Raw genomic sequence first — 27,911 nt, 5'->3', positions numbered from 1 at the left:
CCTCCCTGAAACTGGAGTCTGGACGGGCTTGTTACATAAGAAGGGAGATCGGCTTGGAAGGGGGGTGAAAGAGGCTGGGTCTGGGGGTCTGCCTGCAGGTATATGAGAGCAAATTGCACGATCAGAGGGGAATTATGTAATTGCGCCGAAGCAACAGAGCCAGACAGCTCCGATTGAAAGTGATTGACAGCACCCGACTAAACAGTATAAAAGAAGCAGAGACTACATCCCTCGAGCCACTAACCCCGGAGTCTTCACGCGTGTGGACATAGTGGACTTAACAGCTGTACTGTATACCACCTGATTTCAACTGAAAGTGCTTCATAAAAAGATATTTCTTCATTTTTCATACTTACATCCCTCATCACTGGACTATTAAAGACATTTTTAACATTTCCAAGGATTGCACTTTGATCAGGTAACAATCTGATTTTAGAAATTAAGATTTTATTTGGGAGGCTATAATAGGCAACTTTGTATTTATTTCTCAAATTATTTTAGAAAATATGCCTCGGCATCTAAAGGAGTACCCTGTTGAGTTCTCAGCAGCTTAGTAAGCGATCCTGAGTTCCCAAACCTGTAAATTTAGCAGCAAGTAATAAAGTAGGATTTTAGTTCATTGTATATATATATTATGTATATGCTGACCTCATATTCTTGCGGTTTTGCAATTCCGATGAATTACAAAAGAGTAACTGAATTTTTGACTGTTACTATGCCCTGTTATTAAATAACATTCGGTAAAATGTTTTGAGATTGGGCAGACGATGAAAAGTTGTTCTATAAGACACATACTGTGTACAGTATATATATATAAAAGAAGATCGTATTTCTTGATACTTTGTAATTAAAATAAATGTTTTTAATCAAATGTAAGCATTTCTTTCAATTACAATATTTCATAGCTTTCAGAGATGAATTTATAGTTCTTAAATGGAAGTGACTTTTTGCCTATGCTATATATTTAAGAGTGATTCTGATTTATCTTAAACTTATTTCAATAAATGTTAAAAAGTTGTTAAAATACCTCAGCTGTGTGAATTGTAATATAGTGAGCACTGTAATTGTCTGTATTTTTCTGTTTGAAGGAGTAATGATTCTCAGGAGAAGGCTGTTGTGGCTGCCTGTATTATTTATTATTTGTGCTTCATCAAAAGCTCAAGGTAATTAAATGCACATCATTGAAGATATTAATGTTCCATCCTTAGAAATTAAGATAGCTTACAAAAAGTCTGAATTTTCTCCTCATACTCAGTATCTGGACTTGTTTTAGAAATATTTTGAAATAGCACAATATATAACCTTTTGTGTTTTAAGATTATTTAAAAAATACTTTCAACCAACAAAAACTATATTTTTAGCAATTTATTCAGCATGTAAAAGCCTAAAGGGCTCATAAAAGTATTTGAAAGTATGATGGATACATAGGAGCACACTAATATCAGACTTCATCTGGAAAAAAATGTTAAGAATGCTGAGGATGATGAAGGTTATTTAGTTCTCTAATTAAAATCATAGTGACACATTTAAATGTGATTTTTAAAATTTGTTTTTTTTCCAATGGTTAAAAACCCATTAAGCCGAATTCTAACTCTCCCTGTCGATGTTGTGTTCTCCAAGATGATGAGGTGGAAGACAACAGCGTTTTTGACTTGTTTGAGATAAGCAAGATTACCCGAAAGACTCTGGGTGCCAAGCAGTTCCGAGGTCAAGATCCCAACTCCCCTGCGTATCGTTTCATTCGTTTCGATCACTTACCTCACGTCAACCCGGCTGTCCTGCGGCAGATCTTGCAGCAGATGCAGAACAATGAGGGCTTTGTGTTTCTGGCCACCATACGACAGGACAGGGGCTCCCGGGGCACCCTGCTGGCCCTAGAGGGGCCTGGCTCCACACAGCGGCAGTTTGAGATCGTCTCCAACGGCAAGGCAGACACACTGGACCTGGTGTACTGGGTGGACGGCTCGCAGAACGTGGTCTCCTTTGAGGATGTTGAGCTCTCGGACTCGCAGTGGAAGAACATCACGTTGCACGTGCATGGAGAGAACGCCAATCTCTACATCGGCTGTACTCTCTTTGACTCCTTCATTCTGGACGAGCCCTTCTACGAGCACCTGCGTGCTGATGGCAGCAGGATGTATGTCGCCAAAGGAAGCATTCGGGAAAATCACTTCAGGGTAAGGACAGTTACATACTGTAGAATAAGAGATTTTTAAGTGGAAGCCAAGAGGCTCCTCTTTTAACAACCCACGTTTTCATTTTTGGGATTGCTTTTTCTAGAGCTAGTTTGGGTAGCATTGTATTCCTGGCCTGTTTTTAATGTTGATTTTGTAAAACAGCCAGTGTGTGTGTGTGTATCCTACTACTATGCCTTTACAATAAAGAAGAAAAAAAGGCTTTTACAATTAATCAACGATTTAACTAAATCTAATTTGGAAAGTTGTCATAAATGTATTTAAAACATTTATAGCTTTATTTTTAAACCTAAAATATATATCTCTCTCTAAACCTAAGATTTGGGACAGTTGAATTTGAATAATTCTGACTCCAGATAACATTAAAAACATATAGTTCATTAGACATCAACAATGTCTGAGTATAGATACTGACTTTCTCATGTAATATATTGACTATGTTCTTTGGGCTTTAATAACTGCTGCCTCTGTCCTCCAGGGTTTGCTGCAGAACGTGAGGTTTATCTTTGATACCTCAGTGGAGGACATCCTACGTAACAAAGGCTGTGAGATCAGCAAGCCAGGTAAGAAATCTCATGTGTGGACAAACCCTCCAAAATCATTGGCTATAATCACAACAACATGTTGCATTGCCTGAAACACAATGAAGTTGAAGTTGATTGCAATGTGCACAATTATGCAGGATTTCAGAATATACATTATATCATACACAGTAGGTCTTCAACAGTGTCCAGATTTCAAAGTACTGACACATTAATTGAGTTAATTCCTTTCTGAGAATAAAAGGTGGTGCAGATCTGGAAGACATTGTGAAGAAGAGGTTCCATTCCAGCTCTATTCCAGGCACTAGTAATTTTAAAGTTTTTATTGACAGCTACGAGCAGTTCAGTGAAAAATTAATTCAGTTTCTGCTTGTGCATTCTTCCCTATGGACAATGACCACTCCTGCCATGGGTAATCTTGTCTGTATTTGGACAGAAAAGCTTTATCTTATTAAGGAGAGTACTTAACTCAAAGATGCAACATCCAATGCAGGCTTGTCATAAGAAGACCTTCGAACTAATCAGCCCAACTGACATTGAAAACTGAAAGAGACAAGCAAAGAAATGTCCTAGAAGAGAAATCTATAATTAAATAATAAAATAATAGAAAGTAACTAGTTTGAGGTTGCTACAATTATCTACTGATATGCTAAAGGTTAGCAGTTGGTGTTTCTAAACTAAATGTATTTCTTTGTGGCACTTAGCTCTGTTTTCATGAGTTAAATAATAAATTAATGTAATCTGCACAAGATTAAATATATTGAACAACCTAAGGAAATGGAAGTTTCATTTCTTGCCCTTCAGAACTACACTTGAGAAATTTACGCAGAAAGATTCATCAGAAGTATTGCCAGGTCCAACTGATTAAGAAGCTAGAGATTAAATAACTACAAAAACTACAAGAGATGAAAAAAACACAATCCAATAACCAATATAGTGACAGCACCGTACTCTGTTGTCATGTAATCATTCTTATCGGGCTTTCTAAACATCATGGCTTTTCTCTGAGCACTGTGACTAATAATTAATTCCTAGGAATTTCACATGAAAGATGCATACTGCAGGTGTTTTTTTCTGTGAAATGATCTCAGTGAATATCCTCAATAACACTCCAACTGAAGCTGAACTTTTTCCTAGATTCTTGCTCTATGTAGGTCATGGTAGCTACACAATTGTATTGTATTATGTCATTTATGAGGGGGGTAAAAGTATTGTCATTGTTGGGCTCTAAGTTCAACAATTGTGCACCAAAAAGATACAGATGCAGATTTATTTCCATTGGCAGTGTTTGTTGCTTTGCCTAAACATGTTGCCATGGTTAAAATCAGGGTCTGCTTTTTAACGTCAGTAGTGAGTTCATGCGTGTAGCTGCCAGCAGAGAACCTCCTTCAGAGAATAACTTTGGCCACAATTTTTCTCACTGGGCGTGGTGGAGCACAATCTCCAGCCATGTTTTGCAAGGAATGCAGACCCTGTGTTGAGTGGGAACAGATGACAGTGTACACAATATTTCCTCTAGGGTCCAGCCACTGGACTTGGTTACCAGCCAAAGGTCACAGGCTCTGGATTGAGTTTTGAGGATACTGCAGGAGAGCTCTGAATTAAGTGAAACCAAATAACCCCTTTGAAGTAGTGTATAACACAGTCTTGAAGACATCTAGTTTTCTCCAAGAATCTGTGTCTTTTCTCTTTGTAGCAATTAAGTATAAGTAAATAATAACACTCTTAATATAGACTTATTTATAAGAGTAAAGTGTTTCAAATGAAACCTGGCTCTCAGGTCTCCATTCTAATTAGAGGTGGAATCACTCTTCAGAGCTGGTACAGCTACTGTAGTATTTTGTTTCAGTTTGCTTAGAGGGAGTGAACTAACGTCTTGAACGTCCACCCCCTACTGTCTTCAATATTTCGACCAACAACAGATATTTAATGTTCCTGTATCTTGTACAGAATGACAGTGTATTTAAAATGATGTGTAGGTCTGAATCATTTACACATTTGTTTCTGGTAGAAGAAACTGAAAATCTGTCACCAAATTACCTCTCTAAAGAAATCCTGTGTTTTGAAGTTTGTGTAAAAAAATCTCACTGCAAAACAGTAATTTAAATTATAATTACAGACACAGTGTGGCATGGTGGTGCAGTGCCTAGCAGCACTGGGGACCTGGGTTCATTTCTGAGCCTGGAGTGCTATCTGTGTGGAGTTTGTGTGTTCCCCCTGTGTTCATGTGGGTTTTCTCTGGGTGCTGTGATTCTCCCATGGTGCAAAAACATTCTGGTATGTTAATTGGCTCCTGGGAAAATTGCCCCTGCTGTGAGTTTGTGCATGTTTGTGGTGGTGTGTGCCCTGTAATGGACTGGCATCCCATCCAGAACATAGCCTACCTTTCTCCCATTGCTTGCCAAGATAAGCTCCAGCTCCCCCATGACCATGAATCCTGATAAAGCAGATAGAAATGGATGCAGCAACTTCTGTGTTTACCTCTACCAACAGCATAATGGATTTATATCCAATTAAAACAGGTCAGTAAAAAGCAAAACTAACTTAAATAAAAAAAGTTTAATTAGAACCTAACTAGAAAGTCATTATTATATATATATGCATTACACTGTAGCTGACGTGCTGATTTTGTGATTTGCAGTGGACCCACAAATTTTCAATATCTTACTTGTTCAGTTTGGTAATATCCAGATAAATAACATTCTCCAAGTTTCTAGCACTCATAAACAGTCAAGAAAGAGCTCAAATTTACCTGACAGAAATATGATCATGCAATAGAATAACACGCGTAAAAGTTCGACTATATTCCAAAGACAATTCCATCTGCTTTGTAGAAATATTTTGTGGAATGTTTGCTTGGGGTATATTAAGATATCTTTTATCCACTTTTTCACAAGGGTATTTGCAAGGGTATTTTTTTATAAGCCTGAGAATGGCACAGTTGTTTTTCTTTTTCTTTGCACAGACCATACTGTAACCCTTTAAAATCTCTCAGTGAGACTTGGGTGGAAATATTATGCTGTGCGTCACTTCAAACAGTTTCTTTGTTTTTCAGAGGAAGTCAATGCTGTGAGTGAGAGCACAGAGATTGTTGACGTCAGCCCTGCTATCACGACTAACTTCATCGGCCAGAAGACGGACCAGGCAGCAGATTTCTGTGACCGCTCATGCGAGGAGTTCAGCACCATGTTCCAGGAGCTGAAAGGGCTGCGTGTTGTAGTTAGCAACCTGATTGATGGCCTGCAGAAAGTGGTAGGTATGGATGAACCAACAGGCTCTGACATTTAGTCGCTATAGTTACAGTTTTATTGAATATATTCAAACAAGGGTGGCATGGTGGTACAATGGGTGGCATTGCTGCCTTGCAGCACTGTGGCCCTGGGTTAAGTTACAGATCTAGGGTGTTATCTGTGTGGAGTTTGTATGTTTGCCCCATGCATGTCTGTGTCTGTGTGTCTGCCCTGTGATGGACTGGCATCCCATCCAGGGTGCACCCTGTCTTGAGCGGTTGTATATTAATATAATGAGCACCAAAGTGGCATGGCACTCCAGGGTTCATATCTATCACTGTTTGTGTGGATTTTGCATGCTCTACCCTAATCACATGACTTTTCTTCAGGGAAAGAAGTTTGCTCACACCTCCAAAAAGCAAGAGAAGGACAATACACCCTTCATTTATTTATAGATATTCTCATAAACTCAATGCATGTTTGATCGACCAATTCTAAATTGTCCATTTCTCAGTGGCTCTCTGATGAACTGGCTTCTTATTCCTGGTTATAGCAGTTATGTGCCCCCTGTCTTGCCTTACACCCTACACATCCAGGACAGGTTACTGTATGTCTTTCTGTGGCCCTCACCATGGGTGGAAATTAAATTAAATCCGTAATGAACTACAAATGCAGCAATAACAAATTAGCAATAGTAAAAACATCCTGCATCCAAATAATCTCCTTAAAAAACTACATATCTTTACCAGTGACCTGGACATCAAGCAAATGTGTAAGGTTGATTTAATTGTAAACCTTTGATCAAGAGAAATTAAAAAATGTGCTGGAATATGTAAATATAATAAAAACAAAATTATAATGGGAACCGTGTATCCATATTAGGGAGACGTTAGCATGTGTGCAGCTTGGTTTTCCCTCAGTGTTTATTTTACCAGGACATTTCATCTGTGGATCGGAAGTAGTCCATGGCTATGAATATGAATTGCATAATGTCTGGGTCTGTTTAAACGTTTTTGTCTTCCTGTGGGCCCACTGTGTAAGAGGAGTGCTTGAGAATAATCCCTGATTAAACTCTGAATGACTTGGGGTCCCCCAGGCTCATCCAGGCTGAATGGTGACTCTCTCCTCTAGGAGCACCACATCCCAAACAGTCCCATGATTCATGTCTTTCCTGCCATTAATGAGAGTATATCAATTTATACTGATTTTCAATATACCAGTTATATATAATGTACAGATTTGTGCATCCCTGTTTCAGTTCTTGAGACAATAATAACATTACAATTTGTGTTGTTTGAAACAGAAGATGAACTCTGCTTGTGACAATGTCCTCTTATTTTATTAGACTGAAGAAAATGGCATTATGCGGAACATCCTAGACAAAATGGAGAACCCCTCAGAGCAGGACATGTGCTGGCAGGATGGACGCCTCTTTGAGGACAAGGAAGACTGGATTGTGGACAGCTGCACCAAGTGTACCTGCAAGGTGAAGTCCTATACCCATATGCACACATCTGTATGTGATGGGAAATCTGAATAAATATTTTTTTCTATTCATATTCATAGTCTCCTGTACATATTATATTAAATGTATAACTGTGCTATGTTAATGCATTCAAATGAGTCACTCAAAAAACGTGCATTACTTTAATCATAAAGAACAAATGATCCATCCAAGTGTACAGTAATTACTGTATTTAATTCCCAGATGTTACTGTTATTAACATTTTTTCCGAAGGAGGCTTATTGGAAATTTCTTAGGAATTAAAAATGCATATTTATTTTCTAAGCTTTGAAAAAGCACTAATGAGTAACTTTCAAAAAGAGCTCTTTACAAATACAAATGGACTTTTTATAAAAAAAAGTGATAATGTCTGTATTTAACAGGAATCCAAAGTTGTGTGCAACCAGATCACCTGCCCAGCAGTCTCCTGTGCTAGTCCATCGTTCATTGAGGGAGAATGCTGTCCTGTGTGTCTTCGTGAGTAAAGCACTGTGTAAAAAAATACTGTGTATTTTTTAATTGTAAGGTGTTATCTTTTTGTTGTCCCATTTTATCTATGCAAGCAGGAACTCGCACACCCTGAATAATTATTATAAATCTGCATAAAGAAATGTAATTGATAGTTTAAGATCCTTTAACTATCCTTTAACCTCTATGATCCTTTAACAACTATGCATTCCAGTTTGTCAAATGCCAAATAAAGCTCTATCATTTATTATGTTTTAATAACAGAGAGCTGTTAGGATTCTGTTTTTCTTTTAGAGCAAACCACACTTTTTTATGTTTTTTTTTATCCTGGAAGATAAACCACAGGCTGGATGCTCCCAGAGTTTGAAGTGGTTTGTGGGTTAGAAGAGATGATGTCAGAGTTTAAATTTAGTTTCAGCTGAAAGCCTAGTGTTTTGAAAGCCTTAAACCATCACTGTAATTAAGGAGTGCAGTGGGTGAGATTCTGCGGCTGGCTATTTGTCGGTCTTGTTTAATTCCGTGCATGTTGATTGTGATCAGCTAAGGACAGTGAGGATGGCTGGTCACCCTGGTCAGAGTGGACTGAGTGCACAGTGACCTGCGGTACAGGCACCCAGCAGAGAGGCCGTTCATGTGATGCCACCAATAACCCTTGTGTGGGACCTTCCATCCAGACGAGAAGGTGCAGCCTGGGAAAATGTGACAGCCGTTGTAAGTTGAAACCACATGGAAAGTCTGCATCTTCCAAAACAAGCTACTAGCCTCAGAATATGTTAATTGAAAAAAAGGTGTCAATAACTGCATGTGTATTAGATGCAGCAATCAACTTACCTGACTAAACAATGGACAAACTGAAAATAAATACAGCTATGCACTAGTCACTAGAACAGATATAAAGAAGATTTCAAACAAAAGAAGGAATAGCAAAGGCATGTGATCAGCATAAGATAAGCAACAAGACATGTTAGTTTTACATAAGAATTAGTTGTTTTGGAGCACTAATATGCAGGTAATAATGGATAGCTGTCAGACTGGTAGAGTAGCAGGTACTGTATATGTCGGAAGGATGTGAGTTGTGTTACAGTAGATGAAAATCCCCCATGATTGCAATGTGATATTGTGAGATCTTGTTGAACATTTTCAGAAGGAAACGTACTAGCACTATCTTAATCCTTTGCCATGTGTAAAGCAGCTGAACCCACAGGGAAAATAAACATCAGCCCTGACCAGCTGGATAGAGAACAAAAGGGTCTTGTTAAAGTAGCCACAGGGGACAGTTCCACAGTAGCCCTGGCCCTACCTAATGGGTGTTGCTGAGATAGAATAATACCCTGCTCCTAAAAGATCATCTAACGGTGCTTATTGTGTCTTTTCTTATTTGTGCTTCACCATTTTCAGGCATTTGTTATACAGTAACAGAAAATTACCATTTATTCCTTTGTAATGTCTCCTTGGAATGCATACACTGTAATTCCCAGTAGCCTTGCAAAGGGAAATATTATAACCTAATCTGGCTCTCACTGTAATCTCTGAAGATGTTTAAAGCTAATATTAATGTCCTCCTATTCTTAACAAAGGGTCTATTGTATTTCATCTTCACATTGTTAACTTCCATTCAGAATGCCTACTGTATGTATGGGCATTGTGTTAATCTGACCCCTCCTATTAAATTACACACTAGCATCATAAAGTACCTCAGAATAGGATCCCTATCAGTCATCTCCAGCACACTATCTTAGTTCTAAAGTAATGAAAAAAAATTAAATACACTCACTATTTTCTAAACTAATTCTAAGTCATGTATCTATATAAAGTATATATATTCCTTTATTTAGCAAGTAAATCTATTGAGGACAAATTTACTCTAACACCTGACCAAAAGGCTTTTGGAGCAGTGCTCCAGGTTCAATGCACTGATGGAGTTATGTGTTTGGGTCAGTCCGTCAGGATGGTGGCTGGAGTCTGTGGTCCCCCTGGTCTTCTTGCTCAGTGACCTGCGGAGAGGGAATGGTCACTCGTATTCGCCACTGCAATGCTCCAATGCCACAGCTGGGGGGCAAGAACTGTGAGGGAAGTGGGAGAGAGACTCAGCGCTGTGAGGCAGAGCCCTGTCCCAGTGAGTATACTTCCTCAGATCAACCATTTCTCTTAATTCAGTAGTTCAGTTAGATTCTAAAGAATGTGATAGAGGGAAGAAAGTATTAGACGTTATTTGAAATAAGTCTCCTAGCTGACAGATCAGCAACCTAATAAGAAGGATAAGGCTGATTGAACATCCATTGTTTTCACAAGGAATGAGCTAGGGAGCTGCCCCAAGAGTGTAGATACGGTGACAGGAAGAGCACAAGGAGAAATGTGCAAAATGGAAGTTCAGAAGGTGAGAAATACATATGTGGGAGAGTGGAAGTAGGCGAGATTAGGATCTAACCTTCCCCTCTTTTTTTTATCTTTTATAAGCTTCATTTAATGTTCTTTATATTTTGCTTGTTTTCACCTCTGACATCAGCAACTTTCTGGAGGCATTCAGGTAACAGATGTTGATCAATAAAAACTCCAAATTCACACTGATCTAATTGAAAGATTATTTGAAAGTGTTACAATGTTTACTTATTTTCTTGAATATACTAATGCCCTAAGTAGGGTGACATTTTATTATACCTTGTGTCATAGAGGGTGGCATGGTGGTTAGCCCTTCTGAATCAAAGCTTTAGGGTCCTAGGTTTGATTCTAGCCCAGATTCTGTTTGTGTGAAGTACATTTGCACCATGTTTTTGCAGGTGTTTATTGCTCTGCTTTCCCACCACCCAAAGATTATTGGCTATTCTAAATTGTTCCTTGCCCTATGACTCTGCAATTGCCTTGCATCCTGTGCACAAGGAATAACAAAATTCAATAACAACATAAAAAGGAATCCAGTTTCATGGCTACAGACTTCATTGTGACCCTAGACACTTTTAATTCTCCGAGATTAGATTAGTTTACCCCATAGATAGTCTTCCAGCGGATGTGCGATTTGCAACATTTTGACTTGTGTATTTACCAAAACATCTCTTTGCAGTTGATGGTGGCTGGGGTCCTTGGTCTCCCTGGGCAACCTGCTCGGCAACATGTGGGAAGGGTCTGCGGGGGCGTACACGAGTCTGCAACAGCCCCCAGCCCCAGTATGGTGGGAAGAAGTGCATGGGAGATCCCAACGGCAATGAGAGCTGCAATGACCATGCCTGTCCTATTGGTATGCACCATGCTTTACCTGTGGCCCTGTCTGTTTGCTTAACTTACAGTACATGTGGTCTTTCACCCTGCCTCCCTGTAAAGTCATGAGTGTTTTCTAGCAATGCGATATGAAAGACTATTCAGTGCCAACTGAAATTGCCCACGCTATGCGACTACTGTATCAAAGCTTGAAGAGGGCTGTAAAAACAGAGTTTAAACGTTTTCCAGACTTGGATGCTTCCTGGACTGATAACAGGAAAGCTATGGCTAAAGTAAAGGCTTTGTCTTACACTGCATGTTTCCTTTAAACTAGACAGCAGGAAACAGGGTGGCCCTGAATTAAATAAAATGTTACTGTTTTCACAGATTATCAACTATGTTTAAGGTTCTGTTTCCCGTGTATTCATTCAATGTATCTGCTTTGCAGTTGTCCTCATTATTTGCTGAATATTGTGTTTGGGCAGATGGATGCCTCTCTAACCCCTGTTTTGCGGGAGTGGAGTGTAACAGCTCTCCTGATGGCTCCTGGGAGTGCGGGCCCTGTCCTGTGGGTTTCCGTGGCAATGGAACTTTCTGTGAAGATCTTAATGAGGTATGAGAAAAAAAAAAGAGAGGACCTCTGAAGCTGAAACCTGCACTGTTTTATTCTCCTCAGAGAAAACTACTCTCAGAACTACAATCTACCCCAAGAAATACCTTGCATTGTCTGTATGGATGTTTGAAATTTTATGTTTATGTAGTAAACAAAGTGGTAAAAAAAATCCAGCTGCATTGCTTAGTGAATTTGTGTTATCATATGTTAACACTGTCTTCTTTCTGCAGTGTGACCTGGTGTCCGATGTGTGCTTCAAGGTCAATAATGTTCAGCGCTGCATCAACACTGATCCTGGCTTTCACTGCTTGCCCTGTCCACCACGATACAAGGGCACACAGCCCTTTGGAATGGGCATAGAGGCTGCCAAGAAGAACAAGCAGGTTTGTGATACTGTGCAGGTTCACTCACTTACCTATGAGGAGCTCAGTACTGAGACAGCACAAAACCTTCAACATATGGGTTAGAACCCACAACAACTGTATCACATAAAAAATGAAAGTCTATCATGTTAAGTTCTGTATACAGTTATTAATTAAGACTTTGGCTCTAGTTTAAAAGCATATTTTAAAAATAAGACCTTTCTCCCAAACTGTGCTGGCATGATAATATAGCGTTTTACTTATCTTGGAGACATTTACACATGATAATTAATGGCCTTTATGTTACAAGAGAAAAACAAAACAAGGATTTACATACATCTGAGGAGCTGTTCTCTTTAGCTGCACATTCTGTGAGGTATTGAATTCTCTCCCTGATTTAGTGTTGCACATTCCTAACCTCTGGAGAGATCATTTAGCATAGCCCCTGGGCCGCCAGTTCTTTGCCCAAACACCATCAATTAAAACCCCTGTGGTAAAGAATCTCTTCTTTTGTTAGCTGTAACAGAAACTGTCTACCATCTCTTATCCCGTCACAGTCTTGGAATTCTTTTGGGGGCTGAATTATAGTATATCTTATTATCTCTGTTCTTACGCTATTCAGTAAAGTATGGATGTGCTGTGTGCAAACTTGTGAAGTGGAAAATAAACTTAACAGACTAGATATTTCCCCCTTACTGCCACAATGCAATTAAAATCAATTTTTCTTTGCCATAGAAGAATGTACAAAGTGAAACCTGGCCAGGGATTTCCTGAACAGTTAATGTCCTTCTGGAAACATTACATTTTCTATTTGGTAACATGATGACATATCAAGTCATATTCTATTTTTCTCATTTGTACCCGTGTCTAGCTTGCTAAAACAGAATGCACTTTGGGGTTTTCATGAATTAAAAGGTTAATGCAGGACCAGAACCCTGAATTAACTTGTTCTATAGCTTCCAAAGCCCTCCATACACTGTTGGATTCAGCTGGGCTGTAGCCAAAGAACAACAATTCCTGTTCTCAATGTCACTCACCGAAGATGGGGTGTATCTTTTTCTCCACAATCCTAGCTCCCTGCAATTAGATAATGAATTCATCATTTATATTTTTTCAGTAAACATATGCTGAGAATTTAGAGTGAACCGATTGGGATGTAAACTGGGATCAGAAATCTACAAGAGAGAAGACTCCTGTGTCTTATTTGCAAATGCAAGGAAGCCAATGTGGCACATTAATAATTAATTAATAATTCTCAGAAGACTGCAGTGATAACCTGGTGCAGCAGTGTGGAGTGTAGATAAGATTCAACAGGATTTGAGCACAGGTCCTCTTTAAATGTTCAAAGTGAGTAATGCAGTGTGATGGTGCTCAATGGTTGTTTAGCAAGTCCCTCTGTCCTCACAGGTGTGTGAACCTGAGAATCCCTGCAAGGACAAGACCCACAGCTGCCACAAGTATGCGGAGTGCATCTACCTGAGCCATTTCAGTGACCCCATGTACAAATGTGAGTGTAAGATTGGGTATGCTGGAGATGGCATCATTTGTGGAGAGGACTCAGACCTTGATGGTTGGCCCAACCAGAATCTGGTGTGTGGGGCAAATGCTACCTATCACTGCAATAAGGTAAGGACCTACAAAAGGAGCATTTGTATAACTTCAGTCTCTGATGGTCATACCAACTGGAACATTCCTATGAAAAAGGCAGACAGATGGAAGGCCAGAGCCACAAAATAGACAGATTCCTTTTAAACATCTGGAATGGTAACTAGGTTGCGACAACATCTTAAGCTTAGTAGATATACTGTATACAGACTATTATGTGAGAAGATAAGATTAATGTTATTTCAAATTGTTGCTTCACAGCAACTTTCCCGGATTGTCAGAGAAGACAGTGTAATTATTACCCCTGCAAACAGCTGCAGTTTCCCATCCTGTGGCTTTCATTGTATCCAGGCTGTACATTGCTTATCCCACTCATGGAGTGTGTCTGTGTGGTTTAGCGTTATTAATGCAGGTGGTACCGGTGACCTGGGAAGAACATAGGTCAGTGGATTATTTTGCACCCTGGGGCTTGACACTGCTGCCTCTGTCAGAGCAGATCAGTGGAGATGTCAGGTGTAACAAACTGGGGGAAATTAAGGCTCAGCGGTGGATGACTGAATCTTGCCGTGCCATTTAAATTAGAACAAAGCAGTATGAGAGTCTGATTGCAGAAATCTGGGTTAGATTTTGACTAGAAATGTAGTTTTTTTAACATTGGCCTTGTTTTGATCCTTGTAAAGTGTGGTTCTCATTGCACAAAAGCAGCATGCAAATCTCATTGCACAAGTGTAGTTTCATTCATTCATTGTAGTTTTGAAATAATTTGCATCACTATTGTGTGTTCTCTGAATGAAGACTTCAAACAGCAATTGCATTAAGTAGTGGAAAGTAGACCGTTATATAAAAATAAATATTTCTAAAATATAAATTGTCATTTGCTAAGAACACCAATGATATCTTGGTAGAGTGGTTATTATGTAATAACATCTGCCCTGAGTTACAAGTTTCAATTAATTATTTTTTAACATAGAGATTAGTGTTGTTAAATAGCTTGCTTAGTTAATGGAAGAGTGGAAATGGAGTTACTGTATCAATGGAATTAAAGATGTATTTCATTGTAATGCATTTATTCTAGAAATTACCTGATGGATAATAAGGGAATTCTGCAATATTAACAAGAAAAATATAGGACAACTGAAAAGACTCAGTACTTCTGCTTAAAATGCATCATACCAGAAAGGACAGTGCATCAAACTTAGTATGACTATAACAGCAAATCTTGTCTGTGGAATGCTTTTTGAAACATTTGCCTGAGAAAGACTTTTTAATCCTGCAGGATAACTGCCCTAACCTGCCTAACTCTGGACAAGAAGACTTTGACAAGGATGGTCAGGGAGATGCCTGTGACAAGGATGATGACAATGATAGCATTGTGGATGAAAGGGTAAGACAATTTGCCAGCTCATATAAGACTGCTACAGTTTGGGGAGAGCTTGCTATAAACAGGTAGGTCTAGGTTATCACACGCCCAGAAATCCGGACAAAGCAAGACAGGACTGCTGTCATGCAACAACAACTATCAAGTAATAGCTCTAAGAAAGTGTCTGTATTACTCATACTCCTTCTGTCTTCTTTCTTCAGTATAAAGCATTATAAAATCAACACGGAATTAACTGTACACAGCACACTTCCATAGCTAAAATGGACTGATTTGATAGGGCTTTTTTATGTGGAACTTAATATTTTCTTATAGTACATTCAATCCAGATTTATTTATGACTAAGTCTTTAAAAAACAAGATTACTTGATTCTTGGAAATGCCAAGTTAATCACTGAGAACATTCCAGTTTGGCTCACAAAATATAAGTTTTGTGTATCTTTTTTGTGTCTTTTCTAGGACAACTGCCCTCTCTTATACAACCCTCGGCAGTTTGATTATGACAAGGATGATGTGGGTGACCGCTGTGACAACTGCCCTTATGAACATAACCCAGCGCAGATTGACACTGACAATAATGGAGAAGGAGATGCTTGTGCTATTGATATAGATGGAGATGGTGTGTGCATCTCTGAACACTGTGACTTTTGTTATATACTTTGCCTTAACATAATGTGTGCTGAGCTTTGTTATAGTACTACTCAAATGCAATGGCGAAGTTTTCACTTCAAGCTGATAATCTTAATTCTACAGAAGGAAAAGCACAAACCAACTGAACCAAAATAAACACTCAATTTACTATAGCTATTAAAATTAAATTAATATTTTGACTGCTTGAAACCTTTTTTATTTCCCACAAGTAGTATAAATGTGTATATACAGTATGTGAATCTCACAAAATGTTTTCCTCCCATAGAGATTCTAAATGAGCATGACAACTGTCCATATGTGTACAACACTGACCAGAAGGACACAGACCTGGACAAAGTGGGTGACCAGTGTGACAATTGCCCCCTAGTGCACAATCCTGACCAGGTGTGTGAGACTCTTCCTTCACTGTCAGACTGTTAACCAACCGTGGTACAAAAGCATTGCCTATCCTCTTTCTGAAGTCTCCTGAAGTTCACCTTCAGGATAAATCAACTGCATATAGTCTAAACGTATTGTTTTATTTTCAGTGACCATTAAATTAATAACATGAGAACAAAATACCTTGTGAACAAGTCACAGATTCCTGTGTTTTGTGCAGTATTAAATATTATATTAGAGCAGGGACACATACAGTAGAACTATGACAGGTACTGAAATGATGATAATGATGTTAAATTAAACATGCAGTACAACCTGTACAGTGTTGTGGATGGGATAGGATAAAGAGATGCATGGGTTTTTCAATAAGTTTTAAATATTTTAAAAGCAAGAGAGAAAACCTAATGCATACTAGAATTTTCTTATTCATCTTGCAATCTGAAAATGTATAGTCTGCAGATGTATTCATATACCAGTTAAATTAAATGCCTCATGTCTCCCCCTGCAGGCAGACACAGATAATGATCTTGTCGGAGATAAGTGTGACAACAACCAGGACATAGATGAGGATGGCCATCAGAACAACCTGGATAACTGCCCCTACATTGCCAATGCCAACCAAGCTGACCATGACAAAGACGGAAAAGGTGACGCCTGTGACCACGATGATGATAACGATGGTGTGCCAGATGATCGCGACAACTGCCGACTCGTGCCCAATCGTGACCAGCTGGACTCTGACGGTGAGGCAGTCGCACCTGGTCTCTGATCAGCACCACTTAATGAGCTAGGATCACTGATAAAAGCTCCTAGCAACACAAATACATGGTGTACCTAAGCTGCAGCACAGCTAGAAACTACTCAGTGAGAAGAGGGAGCAATTAATCTGTTTTTGTAAATTGTACAAATGGGTGCTCATATATGTGTCTCACAAATTTTCTTGAATAGTTTTATGCTAAAAGTTTATTTTAGATATTGGAACAATATCATCTATTTACTTTTTACCAAGATTGGAAAAACAAAATTTTGTTAAAAATTCCCTAAAGTTGTCTTTTCTAAACATGAAATAGTTTGTATTTCAACATATCCATTAACATAGCACGATACAGTAACAAAGCATATGTTTTTTATTGGAGAAAGTAGTGACCTTATTACACTTTATTAAATCAAAAGAACATGTTTTATTTCATTTTCCATGGTTCCTCTTTCATACAATATATATACAGTACCATATGTATATACTGTACATACAACATTTTCCTCTCCTTATTTCCAAAATATTGACACATGGACAGTCTATACTAGTCTGTCAGCAAGGAATGAGTAGCCAGTAGCTAAGTGGGTGATTTGTGAATGCTGTCATAACTCTATCTGATGCAATGATAAACTATTTATCAATAGAGAATGGATAATCGTGGAATGTTCCCCATGGGCTTCTCACACCTGCAGCTTGCAAGACAAAGAAGTTTAATGTGTTAATTGTACTCTGCTTTAAAAAATTAACCAACTTCTTGGGTTAACATTGCTTTTAGTCCTTTCTTTAATGTTTAATATGCTTAAAAAATCAGATTTAAAAAGCATACTTCCACTTAATTTTTCTGGCCACTTTACCACCTCCAACATGGCAGAATGAAGCAAAGCAAAAATACTAAAAACTACTCTAATCTTTTGTGAGATGGCGGTGTTTAATCGCTGCCATATGTCACCCAGCTGGGTGCTGCACTTTAGTGGTGAATCTAGTGTGGTCACCCTGTATGTAAAGCACTCTGGTATCATTTTGGTATGAAATTGCTTTATAATGAAACTTCATGTATAAAGAATTGAGCAAAGCTAATTTGTAAGACGTTTCCATCATTTATCAAGTCTTAGGCTGAAGCACCTTTAGTTTTGATGAAATGAGCCTCATAAATTTTACTGAAAATGTCTTGAAGTTGTAATGGCCAGCAATTATAAGATGCAGAATTCCACGAATACATGCTTTTAAGCAGGCATTGTGTGATCTGTGACTGTCCTGATGCAGGGGATGGCCGAGGAGATGCTTGCAAGGATGATTTTGACAACGACAATATTCCTGACATATTTGATGTTTGTCCTGAAAACTTCGACATCAGCGTGACAGATTTCAGGAAGTTCCAGATGGTTCACCTGGATCCCAAAGGCACCACACAGATTGATCCAAACTGGGTGGTTCGGCATCAAGGAAAAGAACTTGTACAAACAGCTAACTCTGACCCAGGCATTGCAGTTGGTGAGCATAAGTGTTCATGTACTGTATATGTATGTAGTTACAGAGAGCTCTGTTCTAAAGGTTTTCTATGGAAATGCCTTGCAAGCCTGATCTTACAATTTACAATTTGACAGATTCAAATGAAACAGTCCAAGACAGATTGAGGAATTGCAACTGCTTGACAAAGTAACATGGATTTTACTCATATCAAGGAATATACTGCAAGGAATGCAGTAGTTATACACTGAGCTAGACAACATGTTATGTTTTGTGCCCTTCATGTATTAAATGAACAAACTCTATACTGCCTAATGAGAAAGCAATATTTTCTTAAAAGACCCATGTCTGTAATGTTCAAAGTTTATCTAAAATTCACAATGACATTGGTATACACATTTTTGTAAATTGTAATGCCTTTTCTATAAAGGTATGTTTTCCTAGGATACAGGCCAAAGCATGGGACTGATGTTTTGTGTTTTCCTGGCTAGGTTATGATGAGTTCAATGCTGTTGACTTCAGTGGCACCTTCTATGTAAATACGGACCGTGACGATGACTATGCAGGCTTCGTATTTGGCTACCAGTCCAGCGGTCGCTTCTATGTGGTGATGTGGAAGCAAATCACACAGACCTACTGGGAGGAGAAGCCATCCATGGCATATGGCATCTCAGGTGTCTCTCTAAAAGTAGTAAACTCCACCACAGGTACTGGAGAGAACCTGCGCAATGCTTTGTGGCACACAGGCAACACCCCAGGACAGGTGGGTATCCCCAGGCTCTGGCCAGCAGGCTGGTGCTCACAGGGCACTGCCATTTTGTCATTGTGCAGCACTCAAATAGCAGTATGTTGCCTGTATTTTATTATTCGTGGCACTGTGATATATCAGTTGGCAGCATCTCTTAGAAATGCAAAAATGTAGACAGTGTGTCTGCTTTTCAGCAGTTTTCATTCCTTGCTGAAGTTTTCAACAGGAAGATTCCATTTAATTCACAGAGCAGACATTATTAATGTCCTGTATTAATAGAGAGCACTCTGACCTACATAATTACTAGACTAACATTAGCTAACATTTTTGCATTTCTTCCATACTGTTATTATAGCTACAAGATTGGAAAATGTTTTCCTTGAATGGTCAAGTCTATTGAGCTAAAGGATAATTACAAGAGAAGACCATAAAAATGAAATAAATCTCTATTACCAGAAAGGAGCTATACAACTAGATAGAATAGAAAGGAGATGTACAGTATGACTAGTCTGTCCTGCGTTTTTTAATAAACAAGATGTAAAAGTTATTCCTGGTCAAATTGAACAAGAATAACTTCTGTATCCTGTTTCAGATTCAAAGTATGGCAATAAAGCCATCTTAATTTGAGTTCAGATTATTGCTCCAGAGAGTTTTGAATCTTTAAAATGGATCCAATATAAACAAGAGACCTTGTAATAAATATTCTCCATGATTTAATACCTTACTTGTCTGGAAGTATACTAGAAGAAGTTGTCAAAATGAATGAAGGAGATTTTATACTTTCAGCACTTCTTAATGACTTAACCAGACTCTGGAATAAGGTTTCTTTTCCCGGGATTATTATTCAGGTTCGTACTTTGTGGCACGATCCAAAGAACATTGGGTGGAAGGATTACACTGCTTACAGATGGCACCTGATCCACCGGCCTAAAACTGGTTTCATCAGGTATGGATGAATCAGGACTAATACTGATCTACCTTAAAGTGATAGCAATACATTTCAGTGGCACAGTCTAAAGAATCTTTCTATGATTTCAGAATTTAAGTGTTTTTGTTTTCTGTATTTTGACTTAAAAACATTTTGACATCTGAAACCTTATGCAAAAACTGTCATTTATGACATTTATTACTTCTTGTATCATAATATCCAGGTAAAAACTGCGCAAAATGAAGTTCAGCATCATATGTTCCCCACATGTTCAAACTTTGAAACGCTTAACTTTAGCTAAAATTTAAAGTTCAAAGTAAATTGTTAAAAAGATTTACTCCTTACTGTTGTGTGTATACTGTATATGGACTAAACATAAAAACTAAAAAAACAGGAAAACATCAACTGCAGATCAAAAACATTTGGAAAATAATTAACAAAAGATTTACAACTTTCCCAATTTATGAGATCAGTCACTACTTTTGACTTCTCTGCTGTTATTACATACCACCTATGAAGTTCTACAAATTTCTTAAATGAAATGAATCTGCTAAAGATTCTCAAACTTGAAGACCATATCTGATCCTGTCAAATTGTTCTCAGCAGTTCCATTTTTCAAATTAGCATGTGCAATGTAAATGGATGATGAATAACTGTCTAGAAAAGCTGTCTGGAAAACATTTTCTACTGTTTCAACAGTATTGTATGTTGGATATATGGAATTCTAATAAACACATGGTAATGTACAGTAGCTGTATCCTGTATGTTTAAAGTAGTACAATATACACTATGTAATCTAGATTTTCTGTCATTATAGCCAATGCTCAGTAAATTCTTATGCTTTGTTTTATGTTTAATAACCTCAAACACACTTCTTAATAGAGTAGAACTGTTTTGGGATGGATAATGTAGGGTACATTCTTCCTGTAAGACTCTGTTCTGTTTTACAGGGTTGTGGTGTATGAAGGCAAGCAAATTATGGCTGATTCAGGGCCTATATATGACAAGACATTTGCTGGAGGAAGATTAGGGCTGTTTGTCTTCTCTCAAGAGCTTGTTTTCTTCTCCGATCTCAAATACGAGTGCAGAGGTAAGTGCTGATGACTTTTTTTTATTCTGTACCATTGGGCAGCCCTCACATGTTTTATTTGGCTAGCTCAGACATAACTGCATTGAAAACCTAAAAGACTGGGTTCCCAAGTGGCTCAGACAGTGAAAGCCCTTGCTCAGAGCTCTGTGGCCCACATGGGTTTCCATCTTGAGCCTGGGTCATTTCATTAATATGATGATCCCCAACCAGCAGTTACCTTCCTGTAAAGCACTATGGAGTTTGCTGGAAGTCAAAGGACTGATGGTTAAATGGCTGAGATGGAGGAGTGGATGAATGTCTCCCTGTTCTGTACAAGAGTCTAACCATACAGTGAACTGAGACATAAAGAAACAATTAACAATTCCAAGCTGGCTGCGTAATGGGCTGCCAGATAAAGACGCACACCCCTGCTGTAAATCACAGTAGAATTTTGCTCTGTGTCCCTGGGTTGCTTGAGAAGTGAAAAGATTTTGGAGAATTCCTGGCACAGAGACTGGTGCATAGAGACTTACTGCCAGCAACTGTCCTGAAAGGAATAGCTCTGCAATGGCTCATTCTCAATGGGATCATGAGAAATCCCCTGCTCATTTATATCAGCCTCTAGTGACTAATAAATCTAACTGCTTTTTAGCAGAATAATTCAAAGTTAAAAAGTTGATGTTTAGATAAGGAAGGACGTTCAGTGAAACTTATAAAATGTCGGTCTTTTAGTATAAGCAAGACAAAAAATGTCTCGGAAAAGTAAATAAGATAATATCTCAATGGTAATGTTTCATGGAAATATTTGGTTTCCAAATACAGTATTATATTAAAATGTTATTTTATCATTTAGAGATTCCCACAGTATTCAGAAGGTAATGGTGATGTCAGTTTGGTTTTGGCTGTCTTTTTACATATAGATCTACACACTTTATCTGCCTAGCACAATTTCAGATTCAAGCACCATCTTTCAGATTGTGCCTTTATTGTGATCAGAGCAGACTTTAAATGATTCTAAAGAGCATGTATTGACACATATACTGTTTAGGTACGGGTTTGTATTTGTTTATAGATACTGTCCATAATAAATGTAAACCCGCGCTTTTCTATCCATGCAAAATGAAGTCCTGGCTATCCTGTGAAATCACACCCCCTGTCTTTCATTTCCTGTTCTGCCAGCCTCTTTCTTATTTGGATACGAATTTAAAACACACTCACCCTGGAGTCTCACTCTGTCTTTCTCTTTTGCAGATAATTGAGCTATGGTTACTGTGGAAACGGTGAAGTACTGTACAGACATCGTCACCAGCTCACCTCAGTCTGTCCCTGGTCATCCTTTCCCCTACCTGCCTGGCCAATGAGATGGAGGGCCTGCCTCGCCATATTGCTCAGGGCCTATTACTGCTCAGCTTTCCCTCCCAATCACAGGGAGCCCTTATCCACCCTGAGCTCCACCCCTGCCCTGAAGAGAGCAAGGACATTTGTACCATTTGTACGTGCCTTCAGTAAATCATATAATACACTGCATATACAATACTAAGGTGTTTTTTCAATTGCTTGCCATATATATGCCTAGAAGATACCAAGTATCTTCATTGTTCATGTTAAAGGGATCATTGAAGTTCTACAACCACTTTTTTATGTATGCATTTCTTTAATGGTATATTATAATTGTTTTGATTTACTGAACATTTGCCTTTACTGGCAGTTTCTACATCAACTTGATTTGCTACAGATATGAGCATGTGTTCAGACCAGATGTCATGGTTTGCTGCATCAGATTTCACCCAGTTATGTAGATGCTTTAAAGATGCACACATCATAAGAAGCTTTAAGTGCTCACTTGTATCTGCCAAGCAGTAAAGAGGTGATTTTTCCAAGTTTTTTTGTTTTGACTGTATTGTATTTCATTACCATATCACATTGTTCAAACTTTCTTGCACATATAGCCTATTTTTACTGATCTTATTTCCTGCCATCTTGAATATTGTTTAGTTAATCCCTATATTTTAACAGGGAGGATTTTCATTTGCAATAGAAGTGAACCTTTGTAAGTTTAAAATGTCTGGGGGGATGAAGATGTTAATATTTAGACTGTATTATAATTTCTTCTGTAAATTATTTATGTTGTCTTGCCTTTTTCGTTTGTGAGGCGTAGTCATTTTTTTTTGTTTTTGCCAAAGATTGTAAATAATTATTTATTTGTTTACACTGACGACATTTCACAATTGAAGGACATAAAACACTTTACTCCAAGTCCTTAATATCTCTACCAAGATTAAATACCTTTTCCATTAGGCCTCTTTGATTTAAGAACTCTTTGTATACAATGTAATACAGTTTGGTAATTTGGTATTGTAATAAGGTTTGGTTAAAAAGTCACAAGGCATTCTGAAAGGTCTGAGAAACATGATCTCTGAAAATGTAGATCAATTATAAAAAGCTGCAAGGGATTATTTTCTCGCTGTTGATGAGCCAGAACCATTTTGGAGAAAAAAACTCTGAAAATCTGGACCATGAGAGAAGCCAGGGTAATCTGTCAACTTATAAGGCATTTAAGAAGAAGAAGAAATCACACACACGCTTATTATTTATGTTGAAAGTATCTCTTTGGGTTGTATTTCAATGATTAGTTTTCCAGTTACTTATGCTTGATATGTGGTAGGTAGGTTTCTGGGTGGAATAGGGTGAAAATAATGATGAACTGTCATCAAGGCTAAGTTGAAAGGGTGGAGAGTGGTATTTGATCTCTTTAAAACTTTTTGCAAAGATAGTAGGAAGCTGTTTTTAACTGATATAATGAAACCACAAGCGACAATGGGAAAAAGTCCCTTGCAAATTCTGTTCTTCTTTACATTCCTAATGTTTTGGAGCATCCAGAAACAGGAGGATTTAAATGAATCATGACATTAGCAATGTATAGGTCATAGTTTTTTGTATAGCATTATTGTTTTTTACATGTTAAATAATCAGTATATTATATTTACTGTTGTGTGATAATCGTGATGCACAAATGTAAATTTTTCAGGTATCCACTTTTCTTAAGATTTACATTTTTTTTAAAAGCAAATAAACATTTGTATTTGTTCACCATTAAGAGATTATCTTGTTTGACAAATAAATATTTTATATTTTACTAACTTGTTTTTAATTTTTAAAGGCTCTAATAATAAATTATTTAGAAAACACTGTAAAATTCAACAATATTAAGGTGCACATTTCTTCAAAAAATATTCACTCATCCATGCAATAGTTTATAATTTTAAATTTTATTGTATTTCTTCATATACACATGTGCAAAGACCTTAATGAGACAGATTTAATGAGCATCAGCAGTTTACTTGCATTTAGCCAAAGCCTTTGCTACAGTATGTTTCTAATCATTTCTGCTGTTACAGTATTGATACAGTTTGAGAAGAAACCAACTTGTCATGTAGCATTTCTATTTAACATCTATTTATCAAATCTGATATGCGTAAATATTACTTTTTCACTTCAAAATACAGATCAAGACTGACCATTGTCTTAAAACAAAATAGCTACCATTTCAGTAGACGTTTGCTATAAACTTTTGCTTCTGCATAAAGGAGGAAAAACACTGAATAACAAGAGAAGTACAATGTAAAATGTCTAAAGCTTTTGCACAGTTTTTTTTTTCATGTTGATGTTTAGGATTTAGAAGAGAAGGCATTTTCTGTTTTGTGGAATTGATTAAACTTTTTTAAAAGTAAGTAATATCTTATAAAGCACTTTAAAAATGACTCTTGTTCCACAAAGGTCCAGATACTCCTGTTGGAATTCTGTGTAAGTCTCCAACCTGGAATGTACAGTACCTCCTTTCTCATTCACTCCAATAAAAAGGAAAATAAATAGTAAGTACTGTCACCACCTAAGGTAACTTAATGCTCAATATAAAGATGTATTATATTTTTCAATAGTAATCTGTAGCACAGTAATGCTACTGTACTTCCTTAATTATTTACAATTACAGTAGTTCAATTCATTTCTTGGTTCAATTCAATCATTACCATTGCTTATTCTTGCTTGATTCTAGACCAATAATAAAGACAAAACCAGGTTTTCAATGTCACATATGTCCATGCAAAAATGACTGAATTGGACTGATGGCTCATTGATTTGGCCAGAGTTTGAATCTGACCTCGCTGAACAGCATCTCATGCTCTGATGAGTCCTGCTCAAAAGCTTTGCAGAGTAAAAACAGAAGCCTTAATGATGATGACCTAGGGACACTCAAGGGGATTTAACTCTTGATTAGTCAAAAAAAGCACATTAGCCCATTGAATATTATTCTAAAGTCTAATGAATCTGCTTGTTAGCCTACTGAAGCTGATGCTGGACGTCTTGGAATTCTATCATATATACTAAAGTTGTTTGATCAAGTGTTAATTAATGTGACAACCTGACCAAGTTTATAGAGAAGTTGAGGATAAATTTGGCATAACTCGTCTGGCTTACACAATAGTATCCTGACTCTTAAGGTAAGCCTGACAGGACTCCCACATGCTTTTCTGGGACTGAGCTAGGGAGCTGCTTCAAGGGTGAGATGGAATTGGTTGGAGAGGTGCAAGAAAGATGCACAAATGGAGGTGGGTTTAGATGTAGGAGAAAGGAATTGGACAGGTTTAAACTTTTACCTTCTCCCAAACTTCTGTTAAACAAAACAGCTACTAACAACCAAACAAGCTAGATGGTCTCAAGAAGCCTCCTATTGTTTGTAAGCTTTCTGTGTAGTATAAGGACAGTGCTTAAAGGAGTGTTAGTTCTGAAAGTTATTTAAATTATTTCCTTTTTTGGTAAGAAACCTAAAATTTAAAATTTAAATTTAATTTAAAATAAAGTACACCTAAAATGTCTGTTTTTTCATCTATGTAAGGGTAGTATTTGTGCATAACCAGAAATTAAAACAAAGATTTTGGGGGTGGTTTAAAAAAATGTTAAATTTGTAAATATATCTTTATTTTCTTTATATAGTATGCCAATCCTTTATGGTACATGAAACAGAAAAAAAAGAGCTTTAGATAGTGTGTTCGACTCAACCTAGTCTTTTCTGGAAATTGTGAAAATTTTCACAGATTTTTCCAAATGACATATAATTTCTACAGTTGCTTTATGCTTCTGATTACTCTCTGTTTTCCACCTTGTGTTTTGGCTTTAAACATGCTCCTAAGGTGGATAATCCACTGATTGAAAAAGTTTGGGAAAAACAACAATAACTCTTGATTATTTATTAGGCTGGCATGTCCAACACAGACAAACAGACTGAAGATTGATAGATGGATGATGTTTCTTAGTTTACACCTCTGCTTCTCCGAAGTGTTCCTTTCCATACTCTTCTGTTATCTAGGTATCCCAGCTACACTAATAGAACTTCAGACAAGATTGATAGACTCATTCATATTGCCCCTGTACTGTGGCTGTAAGTTACTAGTTTTCCAAAAGTGGAAGTTCTTTATGCAAAATGACAGGCATACAAATTATGTAAATTATAGATATTATTTTACAAATTACAAATGTTATTTTATTGTTTATTATCTGTGATTTAGAAATTCTTCAAAATTAGCATTGCCGATGTTCATACTGTAAAATGCACTTCCATATACAGTTAGTGTTCTGTTGGGTTCTAAAGGAGGTTCTGTTTGTGTAGAATCAAACTTTTATTTTCAGTGAAAATACGTCTCGCGTGTCTGAATACCAGAGACAGGGCATTAAATCCCAAATTCATAAACTGTTACTTTCTGTAATTCATGGAAAAATCACCCAGCTTCTCTAACACTGTGGGCATACGCTGTATATAAAAGATAACATTTACCTTGTATATGATTTTAAGATTACTATTTATATAAAATATATGTACGTTTCTAAGCAAGTGTATGAACTGTGAATATGTACATTATGTTCATTCAATATTTTGGGTATCCAAAAGTACTCTGTTTTTGTTGCTGGAAAACATTGAATGCACATCTACTTCATTAGAAATAAGAAGGTTCTGTTTTCATTCAATGAGTCTTTACTATTCATGGCCCAAGTAAAGCTACTTTTCATTTAAGTCTAATTAGGAGGAATTTTATTCAGCATGCGAATGTCTTGGAGTAATTAGATGAATATCACTATTTATTTCATAAAGTTTATCTTATGAACATTCTTGTTGGGTTTTATATAATTCACTTGTCAAAATGCCCAACACAGTGCTATCGTTTCAAGTTCATGAAAGAAAATATGAAGCTTTGAAGTGGCTGTGAAGGAAACTTGTTACTAAGACTTTCTTAATGATCTATGCTCCTCTAAAAAGACACAGTTCAGATGGAATTACTTATAATGCAAAGTGGCAGTTAATACACTTCAAATAGAACACCCTCACATGGGTTTTCACTGGGTGTTCCAAAATCTTCCCAACTTACCGATACAAGCTGTGTCTCTCAGCTGTCCCTGCGTTTTAATGTTTCCAATATAGGCTCTGGGATGCCATGACCATAATTCACCAGGAATAAGCAGCTTTCTGTATGTAGTTGTATGGAATTGTTGACTATTAAACTCAGCACTGTGAATGGTTAAATGTAGTGTATTCATTTCCTGCAAAACAAAAGGATCAAAACGTATCTTCAGACTATGTATTCTGGGATCTTTTGGAATAAACATTATAGTTTGACAATTTCGTAATCATGCCCACAATTTGTGGTCAACACCAAAACTCAATTGTTTCAACAAGTTTTGAACATGATAATAAATTTGGTTACCAGTTATAAAAACCAAGTCACCTCATCCAATAATTGTTGTTGATGAAGATATTTACAGTTCAGCCCTCT

The 27,911-nt window shown here is 37.4% G+C and overlaps 1 protein-coding gene across 1 annotated transcript; it reads left to right on the top strand.

Annotated features, from left to right (window-relative positions):
* thbs2a (thrombospondin 2a) lies at positions 1–24,204 on the top strand. Its single transcript, XM_006638769.3, has 22 exons — positions 1–418; positions 1,089–1,163; positions 1,621–2,177; positions 2,674–2,758; positions 5,793–5,989; positions 7,313–7,453; positions 7,855–7,948; positions 8,480–8,650; positions 9,879–10,055; positions 10,998–11,171; positions 11,617–11,744; positions 11,975–12,127; positions 13,514–13,732; positions 14,988–15,095; positions 15,549–15,708; positions 16,006–16,124; positions 16,627–16,861; positions 18,139–18,366; positions 18,834–19,105; positions 19,939–20,036; positions 20,969–21,108; positions 22,339–24,204. The coding sequence occupies exons 2-22, from the start codon at positions 1,094–1,096 to the stop codon at positions 22,344–22,346; spliced, it is 3,534 nt and encodes a 1,177-aa protein (XP_006638832.1). The 5' UTR covers positions 1–418; positions 1,089–1,093; the 3' UTR covers positions 22,347–24,204.
* The last annotated feature ends 3,707 nt before the right edge of the window (positions 24,205–27,911 follow it).

Source organism: Lepisosteus oculatus, chromosome 17 (assembly GCF_040954835.1).
Source record: "Lepisosteus oculatus isolate fLepOcu1 chromosome 17, fLepOcu1.hap2, whole genome shotgun sequence".
In the NCBI taxonomy this organism is placed as follows: Eukaryota; Metazoa; Chordata; class Actinopteri; order Semionotiformes; family Lepisosteidae; genus Lepisosteus; species Lepisosteus oculatus.
The sequence above is the reverse complement of the archived record's forward strand: the minus strand, read 5'-3'. Positions and strand labels throughout refer to the sequence as shown.

Coding starts and splice junctions, on each gene's coding strand:
- thbs2a (XM_006638769.3), top strand. CDS start 1,094: ATGATTCTCAGGAGAAGGCTGTTGTGGCTGCCTGTATTATTTATTATT. Junction 12,128..13,513: donor CTGCCAAGAAGAACAAGCAG/GTTTGTGATACT, acceptor CTGTCCTCACAG/GTGTGTGAACCTGAGAATCC. Junction 20,037..20,968: donor CCTAAAACTGGTTTCATCAG/GTATGGATGAAT, acceptor TCTGTTTTACAG/GGTTGTGGTGTATGAAGGCA.